General features: G+C 58.4%; 2 protein-coding genes across 4 annotated transcripts in view; one reads left to right on the forward strand and one right to left on the reverse strand.

Moving 5' to 3' along the window:
- The first annotated feature begins 415 nt into the window (after positions 1-415).
- On the forward strand, positions 416-7,881 carry LOC100220618 (prosaposin). Of its 3 annotated transcripts, none has more exons than XM_072930827.1 (14): positions 417-587; positions 3,484-3,605; positions 3,861-3,938; positions 4,025-4,150; positions 4,357-4,551; positions 5,041-5,184; positions 5,423-5,479; positions 5,797-5,904; positions 6,104-6,190; positions 6,289-6,472; positions 6,543-6,712; positions 6,789-6,869; positions 7,002-7,109; positions 7,194-7,881. In XM_072930827.1, exons 1-14 carry the CDS (start codon positions 527-529, stop codon positions 7,227-7,229), a joined length of 1,557 nt encoding a protein of 518 aa, XP_072786928.1. In that variant the 5' UTR covers positions 417-526; the 3' UTR covers positions 7,230-7,881. The 3 variants fall into 3 exon arrangements, with proteins under 3 accessions (XP_072786929.1, XP_072786928.1, XP_030131494.4); XM_030275634.4 differs by having other exon boundaries at positions 418-587; positions 3,864-3,938; XM_072930828.1 differs by lacking the exon at positions 4,357-4,551 and having other exon boundaries at positions 416-587.
- Positions 7,882-8,095: 214 nt separating this feature from the next.
- The window catches only part of CDH23 (cadherin related 23), a 188,037-nt gene continuing 182,840 nt past the window's right edge, over positions 8,096-13,292 (reverse strand). Inside the window, exons 59-69 of the mRNA XM_030275637.4 lie at positions 13,059-13,220; positions 12,697-12,953; positions 12,298-12,395; positions 12,092-12,212; positions 11,843-11,922; positions 11,508-11,548; positions 11,151-11,211; positions 10,641-10,770; positions 10,437-10,559; positions 10,145-10,258; positions 8,096-9,218 (exon numbers count right to left, since the gene is read on the reverse strand). Coding sequence (XP_030131497.4) covers positions 8,892-9,218; positions 10,145-10,258; positions 10,437-10,559; positions 10,641-10,770; positions 11,151-11,211; positions 11,508-11,548; positions 11,843-11,922; positions 12,092-12,212; positions 12,298-12,395; positions 12,697-12,953; positions 13,059-13,220 — 1,514 coding nt within the window. The 3' untranslated portion in view covers positions 8,096-8,891. The remainder of the gene's footprint in view (positions 9,219-10,144; positions 10,259-10,436; positions 10,560-10,640; positions 10,771-11,150; positions 11,212-11,507; positions 11,549-11,842; positions 11,923-12,091; positions 12,213-12,297; positions 12,396-12,696; positions 12,954-13,058; positions 13,221-13,292) is intronic.

Genomic DNA, 13,292 nt, shown 5'->3' on the forward strand with positions numbered 1-13,292 from the left:
GAGCAGGGTTGCAGGTGGAAGAGGCTTGCCTGGGATTGCTGCTTCTCTCTTCCCTGGACAAACACAACGCCTGGTGTGAGGCAACAATCGTGTTGCAATCGCTGCCTTGCGCAGGCCAGAGGGACTTGATACCGGCCTTCCCTGCTGACTCGTGCTTAATGTGGCTTCCTGTGTGTCCTCATTCCCTGCTGGCTTCCAAATAAAATATAAAAATGTCATTCAAAGGCAGAGAACGTGGTTCTGTCACATGGCTCTGGGACACTTTTCCCTGTCTGTGCCCACCATGTGCAGCCAGGTTAGCGTTGAGCAGCAGGTTCTGGGCTGCTTCTGCCCTCCTGGGAGTACCTGCCTGCCTCTGGTCCCTCCCTCCCCGGTGATGATTTTATAATCAAGGCATAAAGTGAGGGGTGTGGTAATTGCCCTGCGTAGGTGTGGATTCTCACTGCTTCTCCCAGCCCATCCAAGATTCCTCAGTCTGGGAGCAGCACAGGAGAGCAACCAGCCACTGAGGACTCTTAGGAACGGCATGGAGAGCAAATGGAGTGGCTTGGTGCTGATCATTTCTGTGTGCCTGGGCTCCTACCAAGGTAAGGCCAGGCCTGGAGGTAGGTAGGATGTGGATAGCCCAGAAAACCCTGCTGAAACCCAAAACTATTCCCAGCTTTGGTGTCTAAGCTCCATAATGTGCTTCCTCTGGTGTTGGAGTTGGGCAGAGAGCTGGGGAAGGTGGCACTGCTGTCTGTGTTACCCACCTGGAGGTGAGAGTTGGAACTTTTGCCTTTAAAGGTGATCTCGGGGTAAAAGGGGTTTGTTTGTTCCCTCCCTTCTCTGGGATTCAGGTGCTGCTGGCGGTGTGCTGGGGCATGGAAGGAGGAGAAGTCATGATAGAGTGTCTAGTGGTGGGGGAGAGGAGCTGCTCTCTCTCCTGCCCTTGGTTTTGGGGCCTGGCTGCCATGTGTGAGCTGGGTGAAGCCACTTGGTTGTCACACAGAGTGACCATGAAGCTGCCCTTTTCCTCATAGGAGATGCAGGAGGTTGGCTCTGCTGCGGGTGATGGGGTGATGTTCTCTGCTCACCTCAGGAGCCCTCTCAGCATTGGCACTTGTGTATCTGTGAGTGAATCCTCCTGTGGGTCCCTTAGTCATCCATCCCTCCCCTGCCCATCCCCAGGAAACAAGCTGGGAAAGGCCTGCTTCCAACCCCTGCTCCTTGCTGGAGGGCAAATCGCTGCTTCCTGGGGAAATCTCCCCCGGAATAAGAGAAGCCCTGCTGATGCAAGCAACCCCATCATGTTTTAGAGTCAGGAGCCCCCCTTGCATCCCAGTTATCCCACTGGGCTCCCCTGATATGATGTGCCCAGGTTTTGTGGCCTGGGGAGGACGTGTCTGGGTGTTGCAGGCAGCAGCAGGCAGAGCAGGAAAGGTCACCCGTGCTCGGCACGTCCGCCTGCCCCGGGAGCCACCGGGGGGATGCTGCGGCCCCGGGGACCCTGCCAGCTTTGGAAAGAGGCATCTGGGAGCTGGGAAAAGCGTATTTATGGTCCTTGCTGTAACAGGGGCGTGCGCCAGGCCGGGAATTGGGGCGCTGGGGCCCACGCTGCCACCCCCGGGGTTTACATCACAACATCACAACCGGCTCGCCAGGCTGGGCCGGCTCGGCCGGGGCGCTCCGAGGCTCCGTGGAATGCCAGCACAGCCCTGCCAGAGCTGGAGCTCGCTGCTGGATACCCCCTGAGTGAAGCCCACCCCATCCCCCGGGCCTGGCAGGCTGGAATATGGCAGCTGTGGCTGGTCTGGAACCGTAGTGGCACCGGAGCATCCCTGCTTTGCTCCTTTGCCAAAAATGGCATCGTTTAATAACCTTTCTGCCTGTGTGCCTGGCAGCATGAGGTGGCTCCAGCACGGCTTTGGGACGTGTAGGAGAGCTCACGGGACACCAGTTGCCCCAGTTGCTTGCCCCTTGGCAGTGGTTTCCACCTGGGGAAGCTCCCCCTGCTCTCAGCTGCTGGGTGTTACATTAGTCCTAATTACTTTCTGTCCCAGAACTTGCTGCCTGACTTTCAGCTTGAGCGGGGCCAAATCACCCGTGTCTTTTAGATCCTCCCGACCTCACCATGGGGTCCGGGCTCCAACACAGCTTCATGAGAGTGAGAGATGCTGTGCGACCAGCTCAGAAAAAAGCTGTGGGGTTGTTGTCTCCCTCCTCCTTGGTTTTGGTGCTGCCCCTTAATGCCTCCGCTGACTTGCCATTCCTGTTTGCCCTGATGCCGGGGCTGAAAACATAAATATATCCCTCTGAGCTGATGCGGCGAGCGCGGCACGGCGCAGCTGGGAAGGTGTGTGGGAAGTTTGGGACACCGGGGGGACTCGCCCTGCCCCGGGGCCGCCTGCCCAGTGCTGCTGTCACCCCGATGGGGAAATCGGGGTGAAACACCAGCCAGCACCCCCCAGCCCTCCTGGGACAAGCGGGAATGCTGTGGGGGGCTTGGGACCCCTGTCCCCACACCCCCCAGCCCCTGGGAATTTCCAGGGTGGCCCTGGGCACCTCACGCTGAAGTCTCATGGATGAGCTGGATATGCCAAAATATGCAGCATGCGGGGAAAGGGGCTTTTGGGGAGAAACCTGATAAGGGCAGGGTTGGGTGGAAGGAGCAGTTTCTGCTTTTGGCTTTATTCCTGCTCTGTAAAATCATAGACAGGGCTGGGGGATGAAAGCTGGATGTAAATGCTTGGAGCGGGGTGGGTTGTGCTTTGCTTAGAAACGCCTCTTGCTTAAAAGGTTTGCAGCAGTTCTTCCCTTTGCTGGGCTGCTGCTCCCAAATTCCCGGAGCAGCTCCTGGCCAAAAGCAAGGCATTGAAGGGCTTGGGTTGTGCCTTCTCGCCGCCTCCTCCCCAGCCCCATCCTGGGTGGGCACAGTTCCCGGTGGCACCACTCGCCCCATCAGAAATGAGTCCTGACACACCAAGGTGACAATTAAAGCGCTGCTCTTGCGCCACGGCACCGCGCTGCGGGGCGGGCCGTGCCTCCGCTGCTGTGCCGGGGATTTACAGCCAGAAAATGCTGTCGTGGGGAGGAAATCAAACCAAAAGAACCCCACCAAAAGTGGGGTTGCTCAATCGTTGCCGGGAGCCGTGGCGTGATTATCTGCAGCCCCGCGTTTGCCCATTTTGCAAGATTTACTGCTGCTTTTATAAGGAGCCGCCTTCGCAGCGTGTCAGAGGTGCTGGGAGGCTGAGGATAAACCCCAAATTCCCTTTGCTTATGACCCTATGACATCCCATTGGAAAAGCTGGCAGCATGGCAAAACCGGCCTTAAAAAATCATGTATAATTTAAACACCCCCTCCACGACTTTGGGATTGAGGTGGAATGGCAGCAGGAGGGTGAGGAGCATCACTCCCAGCTCACTGTGGTGCACACAGGGAGGCTGGTTTGATGTCTTGGGGTACCTTGAGGGCTGACAGTCTCCTCTCCCCTCCCACAGCCGGGGCCAGCCCCCTCCACGAGTGCGGTGAGCGGCCGGAGGACTGGTGCCGTGACGTGGCGACCGCGGCCAAGTGTGGGGCACTGGAGCTCTGCCGGCTCCAGTGGGACCGGGCGCTGGGGGTAACCGTGCTGGGAGCAGGGAATGCGGGGGGCTGCGGGAGAGGTGCCCATCTGCCCCAGAACACGGAGATGGCAGGAGGATCCCGGCCTGCCCACCCCAGCATCCCGCCTCTGGCAGCAGCAGTCTGCAGAGCAATGGCAAAAGTCAACGGGTGCCCCAGGGAGTTCACGTGGGATGGTTTTGGGGTGGAGGATTGGGATCTGGGGAGGGTCTAGGTGCCATGACAGCATCCTGACATGTCCCCTGTCTCTCAGCAGAAGGGGATCCCCTGTCACCTGTGCCAGGTGGCAGTCTCCCTGGTGGGCAAGATCCTGCAGGACAACCGCACCGAGGTGGGTCTCAGTGGGACGGGGGAGTGGGGCTGGTGTTCCTCCTCACCAACCCCTCTGAGGCCCTGAACTCTCTCTCTGTCACCCAGGAGAAGCTGCGGCTCTTCTTGGATAAGAGATGCCAGTACCTGCCCTTCCAGGACTGGTCTGTCAAGTGCAAGAGGATGGTGGACACCGGCATCCTCGTCCTTGTCCAGCTGGGCAAGCAAGTGCTGGTAATGCAGGGGGAGCCCCGGGTTTGGGTTTTTCCGTAGTTTGGGATGTCTTGGGGGCTTGCAGAGCAAAGGATGCTCCCAGAACCTGGGACAAACCATCTGAAGGACAAGATGGAGAGGGAAATGACCTAGGGTGGGGGCAGGGGAGTTGGTGTGATGGAGGAGGTGCCACCTCAAGCCCCCACCCCACCCCTCTGCTCCCGCAGTCGGACCCGAAGGTGGTGTGTGGGACCATCAGGTTGTGCCTGCGCCAGGACAGACCCATGGGGACACAGAAGCATCAGCAGCCACCACCAGCTGCCACAGGCCCCACCCAGGACTTTGATGACCTCATTGCCCCCTTCATGGCCAACGTGCCCCTCCTGCTCCATCCCCAGGATCTGCCTCACGGCGAGGCCCAGGTACCGTGGCACAGGCAAGGATGGTGCTGGTCATGGAACCGTGGAATGGTTTGGGTCAGAAGGGACCTTACAGAACATCTTGTTCCAAACCCCTGCCACGGACAGAGAACGTGTCCAGATTGCTCCAAGCCTCATCCAAGCTGGCCTTGGACACTTCCAGGAATGGTGCAGCTACAGCTTCTCTGGACAATCTGTGCCAGTACCCTAATGCTGCTCAGGGGTGAGAATCCCCTTAAAAGTGTCACCTACTTAACAGCAATTAGAGAAAGCCCCTAACATTTCTGCAGAGCTGAAATGACTGCTGGCTGGCAGTGTGGTCACTCTGGGGGGATATTTCAGGATGCAGGAGGGAAATGAGAGATGCTGGTTGGAGTGCTGCCCCAAATTGCAGCCGGTGTTTAAATCCCAGCCCTGCAAAGCAGGCTGGGGGTGGGGGGATTGGTTTTGTTTGATGGGGTACCAACGTGTCCCTGCCTTGTTATCCTGCAGGAGATGGAAGAGGTGTGTGGGGAATGCCTGCAGCTGGCGACGGCCGTGCAGCAGGCGCTGGAGACCAACGCTGCTTTCACCTGGGCGCTGGTGGGCCACGCCAAGCGGGTCTGCGAGACCCTGACACCCGACCTGGCACAGCGGGTGAGGGGCCAGCAGGGAATCACACAAGGGTTTGGGCTGGAAGGGACCTTAAGGACAATCTCACTCCACCATGGGCAGGGACCCCTTCCACTATCCCAGCTGCTCCAAGCCCTGTCCTGCCTGACCTTGGACACTTCCAGGGGTGGGCTGCCTCCTCCTGGATGGGAGCATCTCTGCAGATGCCTGCCTGGGGTGGGGAGGCCAGATCGGGCCCTGACACTGTGTCTCCCTCCTGCAGTGCAAACGCTCCCTGGCCGAGTACACGGACACGGCTGCCCAGCTGCTGCACTACCTGGTAAGAGGCTGAGGGCTTCCCGAGGTCACTGGGTGCCAGCTGGTGGCCTGAATGGCACAGCCAAGGGGCCTCATCAGCAAATGATCCCTTTTTTTTGTTAAACTCACTGCCTAATATTCCTACAAAATATTAATTTGTTTTCCCCCTCCTCTCTGCCTTGCAACTGCTGCAATTATATTTTGTTTTCATTTTTTCTTGCCATTTTCTGGTCCCTCCACTGGTAGCAGGCTGAGGTAAGTGAGATGCACGCCCTGATGCGCTGAAATTCCTCTCCCTGGGGCCAAAGCCCTCCTGATTTGGGACGTCTCTCTCCCCAGGCCCCAACGGAGCTGTGTGGCCAGCTGGGACTCTGTGCCTCCCACTTGGCACTGCCCCTCCACACGCTGCTCACAGAGAGGGTGATGCAGGTCCTGAGCATGCTGGGGGTAAGTGGGGACCCCCTCAATTCTGCTGTGCTCCTAAAAATCCAAACACTGTAAAGGGAGAGCCTTATTTTGCGTTTTACTTCCTCAAGCACCTCCATTTATCTGAGGTGGGGAATGCCTTATGTGGGGGATGATGGTGGAGCAGGATGAGGGTGGCTCTGGGGGGCTTGGCATGCATCCCACCCCCTTGTCCCGACAGGACAGGGTGGGAAGCACTCCACTGTGTGACGTGTGCCAGTTCACCGTGAAGACAGTCGAGAGCCTCCTGGAGAACAACGTGACAGAGGTGAGCCCCACTGCTGTGGTGTGCTGCTGGGGGGCTGGGACAGGGTGCCAAGGGGCAGCAAGGAGCCGGGGTTTCCCTGTTCTGCCTTGTGCCGGCAGGAGCAGCTGGTGAACGACATGGAGAAGGTGTGTTACATGCTGCCCCACGGCGTCATCGGGCAGTGCAAGGACTTTGTCAACTCCTACGGCAAAGCCGTGGTGATCATGCTGCTGGAGGCCACCGACCCCGCGGCCGTCTGCACCATGCTGCACTGCTGCCCCCGCAGCGGGGACACCCGGCCCGGTGAGCTGGCACCCCGGCCCCGGGGAGCGGGGTGTCCTCTCCGCTGGGTGCTGATGGCCGTGTCCTCCAGAGGCTGAATCCCTGCAGCAGCTGGCAGTGAGCACTGGTGCCTTCTGCAACGTCTGCCAGATCGTCATCACCTACTTCGACAACGAGCTGCTGAAGAACGAGACGCTGGAGGAGCTGGGCGAGGTGCTGGAGAAGGGCTGCGCCATGCTGCCCATGCCACTCACCAACAAGGTGAGCTGAGGGGAAAACCCAACCCGAGAAAACCACCCCGATGTCCCCGCTGGGCTCACCCCTCTCTCCCTCCCAGTGCCAGGCGCTGGTGTTGCAGTACGAACCGGCGGCCGTGCGGCTCTTCGTGCAGATGATGGACCCCACCTTCGTCTGCACTGTAAGTGTCCTCATCCCATGGTGGCCCGGGCCGAGATGGGCATCCTGCAGGCTGGGAGAGGTCCGGGGTGATCAGAGGTTCCTCACGGAGGTTTTCTTCCTCTCCCTCCCACCCTTTTCCTTTGCAATGCAGAAAATCAGAGCCTGTGACTCAGGCAAGGAGGATCTCCTGGGCTCGGCCCCCTGTGTCTGGGGCCCGCAGTACTGGTGCAAGAACATGGCCACGGCGGCCGAGTGCAATGTAAGTGTGGCCGTGTCCCCTCCCCAGAGCTGGCAGGGTGTCACCGGTCCCTGTGCCCCAGCACCGACCCCGTTCCCCCCGCAGGCCGTCACGCACTGCCAGCGCCACGTGTGGAACTAGGAGCGTCTCCCCAGCTGGCTGGACTTGCTCTGCCGTTTATTCGGGATCCCGGCTGCCTTCCCTTGGGACGTGCCTGCCCTCACAGACAGCAATGGCAGGAGCCAACCGGCCTCGCCGCGCCGGCGGGGCTGCGGGGAACCCCAGCGGCCTCGGCCGCTTCCTCTTCCACTCCTGGGGCTTGGACTTCCAAATCAGGTTAAGGGACTCGTTAATATTTTCAGGACTAGGGATTCAGCCTTGACGTCTCTCAGGGTGACTGCAACATCCCCAACCTCTATTCCCACCTCTGTCTCCATCCCCGATCCCTTCTCTACCTCTCCATCCCACCCTGAACCACTCGTACGGCCCAGATCCTGCAACGTGGATCTGTCCCCGTGGGCTGGGCTGGGTTCTGCTGCCCAGACACCGGCCTCCCACTGCTGGCTGGTGGCAGCTTCACCTGAACATAAAATGAATGAGTTTGGGTGCCAGGATTTCCTTTCACACGCCCATCCCTGCCGGGGGTCCTGTGCTGACCCAGCTGTGGTGGTGAGCCATGGGCAGCGAGGTGCTGGCTCATCCCTCCCCGCCGTATCTGGGGGATGCCTGCAGTGCCTGATCCTGGGCGTGCATGGGAGCATCCCATCACAAATAAACTCTTCCCGTGAGCCTGGCTGGTTGTGTCCTTCCTCCTTGTGCTGGGGGCTGCAATGGGAGTGTGGGTAAACCCGGAGAACATTTAATGCTTCCCCCAAAATCCAAGGTGCAGCAACACTCAGGGTGGCATCTCGTGAAGATGATGGATCGAGGGGTGACTTAAAAGAGGGTCTTCTCTTCCAAAGGGGGTTTGGGCCTGATGGATCCAGGCAGGAAGGACGACAGACAGGTTACCCAAAGCCATAGACAGTGTATTTCTGAGTCCCGTAACAGACCGTGCCCGAAACTCTCCATAAGGTCACGACTGGAAACAAACCCCCGGACAAACAAACCCAAATGCAAGAGAGACGGGGAAAGAAAAGGGCAACAAAAGACACGCACGAGCACTCGACATCCAGAAGCCCCAGTCAGTCTCTCTCTTTTTTGACATTGCAACAAGTTTTGGTAAAGCCAGCAAAATGGAGGAATGTCTTTGGGTTGGGTTTTTTCTTTTTAATTTTTTGGGACTTTCCTTAGTGGAAAGGTGATGTTAATGCCAAAAGGATTTGGTCTCTCCCCACGCTTCCCTGGCCCTCCCCATGCTCGTGATCGAGGTGTGACAGCTGCTTGTCTCCCCAGCCTGTGCCCGGGGATGCTGTGGCAGCACATCATCCGCATCCTCACTGCACCTTCCCCCCCTGTCCAGTCTGGACTCATCAGATTCATTCAGCTTTTCTTTTCCCCCCATTTTTTTTTAGAAAAAAAACCTTTTTTTTTTTAATAAGAAAAATAAAAAAAATTTAATGGTTTCATGGATAAATGACAGGCGAGTAAAAGCATTCCGGTCCTGAGAGCCCTCTGCCGGGGCCAAGCTCTCCAAGGCTGCCGGAGCGATCCGCACCGGGCAGCCTGGACTCCTGCAGGGGAAGAGGGGCCAAGCACCGGTCTCGGGCTGCCCCTGCCCTCGCCACGGCCCCACGGCTCTGTGCTTCATCCCCGCCGGCCCCGGCTCGCCTGGAGGAGCAGCAGCAGCGGCAGCACCGCTCGTCATAACTCGGTGATCTCCAGAGGGCTCTCCATGATCACCTCCCGCATCTTGTGCAGTGGGGTGGACTTGGCCGACTCGGTGCGGGCGTTGTGGTCGCTGTAGGCCCCGCAGTCGGCGGTCAGAGTCTCCAGCGAGCGACCCAGCACCTTCTGGTCATCCTCGGGCAGGCTGTTGAGGTCGGAGGCGAGCAGCGTGCCCGTGCTGCCGTGCACGACGTGGATGCCATCGGGACCCTTCAGCTCCACCGGCTGCTTGTGTCTGAAGCGCAGGCTGCCCTGGCTGGGGCTGCGTTCCTCCTCCTCGTCCTCCAGCTCCTTCTGGATCAGCTGCAAGAGAGCCACCAAAGAGGGAATCACCACCGTGGCCGCAGCAGCTCCTGGCTTCCCTGACTCCTGAGATGCTGGAGTCCAGCCAGAGGGAAGGGCCCTCCTCTTCTGAAGCACCTTCAGAGCATGGTGATGTGGATCACCCCTGGTGGGTGCCCCAGCTTAGGCACTGGCTGCCAGGTGGGTGTTGTGTCCTGCAGCTGTCCCCAGAGTGGCCAAGGAGGAATTTGGACCCAGGTTGGAATTTGGGTTGGAATTTGTATGAGGTGGAGGGGCAGGAGGCAGACAGGGAGAGATGAAGGAAGGCTGGATGGGGCTGAAGGGGATTAAGGGCAGGGATAGATGGAGGGCAGAAGGGCTGAAAGGCATCTCCCTTCCTGCTGCTGCTCTCTGCTCTCTTTGCCCCTCGTTTTGCATCCCCATGAAGGGAAGAAGGCCACAGGAGGAGTTTCTTCTCCCCAGACCAGCCCTTCTGCACCAACACTCTGCATGCCAACAGTTTTGCCTCAAAAAACTGTGTTTTTGAGGCAAAAACCAGAGAAGCAGAAGGAAGGGAAGATGGTCCCCCACAGCTTTGGCCAGCCTTGGCAGAAACAGGAGTTGATGGAGAGAGCTCAATCTGCAAAGAGGGATATCCTCTCCTGGGGTCAGAAAGACCAAGGGAGAAGGTGCTGCGTGCTGATCAGAGGAAACACAGGGAGTCACTGTGGGGAACCAGCAGTCTGGAAAACCAGTGAAAAAACAGCAGTGGGAACCAGTGGAAAACCAACATCTGGCTTGTTTTGACCAAGCAGAGAGTGGGGGCACCACTGGGTGACAGGGAGCACAGCCACAGAGAGTGACCACAGCCTGTGGGGCCAGGAAGACCACACTGCATCCCAGAGGGCACGGCAAGCATCTCCCCACACCCATGCACACCCCTCTACCTCCGAGACCGAGGAGCGGTCCCCCTGACTGGCGGTGGCCTTATGCACCATCCGCTGGGCAAAGAGCTTTTTCAGGCGCATGTAATCATCCAGGACCACCTTCAGGAGAGTGCCCTGGGTGGAGGGGGAGAGATTGTGGGTTATCCAGGGGAGATGTTTGATCAGAGGGAGGCCGGCCTCATCCCAGCGGTTTTTTTTTGGAGCGACGTCACCCTTTGGCGCTGTGAACCTGGAAGGTGCGGATGTGAGAGAGAAAACCCCTCGGTGCAGGACGCCTGCCCGCAGCACTCACCTTGATGGGTCCCTCCCGCATGATCTGCCCCAGCTTGGCAATGTTGTCGTACTCCTGGATGGCCGCCCGCAGGTAGCGGTCATCCTCGGGCTTGGCGGCCGAGGGCTCTCTCCCGAAGGTGCCCTGCAGGAGGAGGGAGTGGCTCAGGAGCTGCTGGGGGTGGCAGGAGCGGGGACAGGACACGGTGTCCCGGCTGTGTCTCACGTGGGTGCGGGCAGGGCTGTTCCAGAGGTCGGTGATCTCGCTCAGGTTCTCCGGCAGGTCGTCCTCGTGCTCCGCCTGCGCCGCCAGCTCCATGTTCCTGCAGAAGGGGTCCAGCCACACCGGGTTGGCCCTGCCCGGGGGAGGAACAGCCATCAGGGCAGGCAAGGAGCGGCGTTATCCCTAACCCCGTCCACAGCCACGATGCTGAGGTTGCACTGCCTCCCCCTGCCCTGTGCAGGTATGAATCTGAATGCTCTGGATCCAGATGCGTGTCAAACCCTGCCCATTATCTCTGCTTAGCCCAAACCTGGCCAGGATTGGCAGAGATGGAGTCACAGGAGAATTAATGATATTTTTTAGCTTAGAAAGCTCTCAGAGCGAGCATGTGCCCCAGGATCAGTAATGCTCCATGCAGAGCAGAGCAGAGACATCATGTCTCCACCTCCTGGCTCCAAAACACAGGCATCCCTCTCTTGGGAGCAGCCTCCAGCCCCAGGAGGTGGCACTCACCCATCAAAAGAGTACTTGTTGGTGTTTGGCATGTCCATGATGTCCATGAAGCCTCTGTTCCCTGCAAAAGGCAGGGTTGAGAGTTACGGGGCAGCACGTGCATGGGCTTAGCAGCAAACCATGGGGTGACACTTCTTTATCAGGGAGCGATAAAGAGGAACCAGAAAGGCAGTGAGAAACAGGGTGGGGTGTGGCAGGTAACACAGAGCTTGATGCTGAGAACAGCCTCCCACCATCACACCTTGCTGGGCAGGATCACTTCTGATATACAGCCCACATCTCCCTGTGACCCCCCGCTCCATGCTCTCCATGCACCCCGCTCTCCCATGCAGCTGGGACACCCCAAACACTGCTCACCAGTGGAGCCAGCCACGATGGCTTTCAATTTCCTTTTGTGCCTGTGAAAGAAACACAGCCAATTGGGGAAGAAAATAAGGAAGATGCTGGAAAGGAGAAGGACACAGATTTGCAATAACCCTTCATACAGGGTGTGCATTAAATATTGAATAAGGCCGGGGAGCTTTGATGTGAGATACCATCAGTATTAAACCCATGAATTTTGGAGGAAGAGGCATTGGGAAGCTGATGCCCTCCTTTGCTTGCTGGCGTTTCCAGGGCCAGGAGAAGCCACACTGGTCTCCCTGGTCTAAGGGGACATTGCAGGGGCTGGGCAGAGCCCAGGAGTTACTCACACTGTCCGGTAGTACCAGTTCATGAGGATGAAGAGCATGGCAGCCAGGAAGAGCAGGACGGCCAGCACGATGATTGCCATCTAGGAGAGACAGAGGCGTGGGGGAAACCCCCGGCATGCAGCCAGCACCTGCTGGTGGCCACATGCCCCGAGTTATACGGGTCACCTACTCTCCAGGCACTGACCAGAACCATGGGAATCACAGCACCCCCTCTGTGAGCAGCTCCTCCAATCCCAGCTGGACCCTTACCTGCAGAGCCGAGAGGTCGTCCGGTGCGCGGGCAGTAATGGCAGGCTGCACGTCCAGCACGTTGTAGTTCCTGAAGAGATTCCTCAGCTGCTCCTTGTTCTCGTCTATCATCTGAATAACCCTGGGAAGAGAAGGGTTGCTTGGGCACCTTGACATTAATCAGGGTCGCCAAGGAGCCAGGCTGGGTGGGGGGCCAGGGGACGTACCGCTCCACGTCCAGGATGCGGTTGGTCTCCCTGTTCACCACGTGGATCAGCAGCTCCGTCTGGGCAAAGTTCACCCGGCCTTTCTTGTCAACATGGAACTGGGGAGAGACAGCAAGGTCTGCAGGGTGGGAGAGGAGTCTCCTCCTGAGCATGCCTTGAGGTGTGCTCACGTGGCAGGAGACCCTCAAGCACCAGTGTGGACCCCTTCAGTACACCCCAACCTGTGGTGAATCCGTCACCTTCAGAGCCCAGGGGTGTCTATGGTTATTCAGGCAAGACTCCCTTGAAGGACACCTCCCAAACAGCATGTGGAAGGTTATCTACCCCTCAAAGTAACCTCCCAAACAGCATGTGGAAGGTTATCTACCCCTCAAAGTAACCTCCAAGGCAGATGGTTACCTGCACATCATCCGTGTTGACGATGGCGCCCGTGATGTTGGAGAGCAGGCTGATGAACTCCTCCTCGAACTGCCTGACCTTGTCAGGGATCTCATTGATGATGATTTTGACCCGCTGGTCATCCCGCAGGATGTAAATTCCCACAATGGCCGTGTCATTGTGGCCCACCAGGTCAGAGGCCATAATGTCAACCACAAAGTAGCCGGGGTTATAGGCCGTGAAGAGGTCAAAGGTTCGCAGGATGCCATCAAGGGTTCCTGTGCAATGGATGGTGACAAGCCCGAGATCAGTGACCCCAGTCGGGGGACACAGGGATGTCTCTGCCCAAGGCCCCATGCTCCTGCAGCAGGCTGGGCACCCACCGATGCTGAAGATGTTGGCCACCTCCTCGGAGTCATTGGAGTGCTGCTTGATGTAGCGGATGCCCAGGATGTTGTACAGGACCAGGCTGTTATTGCCCACGTCGGCGTCCACTGCGAGCACTCTGATCAGCTCCGACCCCACCTTGGCATCGGTGGCAACCCCTTTGAGGGAGAGATGGGAAAGGGACCTGGGGCCAGGCTGGCTCTCGCTGCCCCATCATCCTGCTGGATTTT

The sequence above is a fragment of the Taeniopygia guttata genome, chromosome 6 (assembly GCF_048771995.1).
Source record: "Taeniopygia guttata chromosome 6, bTaeGut7.mat, whole genome shotgun sequence".
Lineage (NCBI taxonomy): Eukaryota > Metazoa > Chordata > Aves > Passeriformes > Estrildidae > Taeniopygia > Taeniopygia guttata.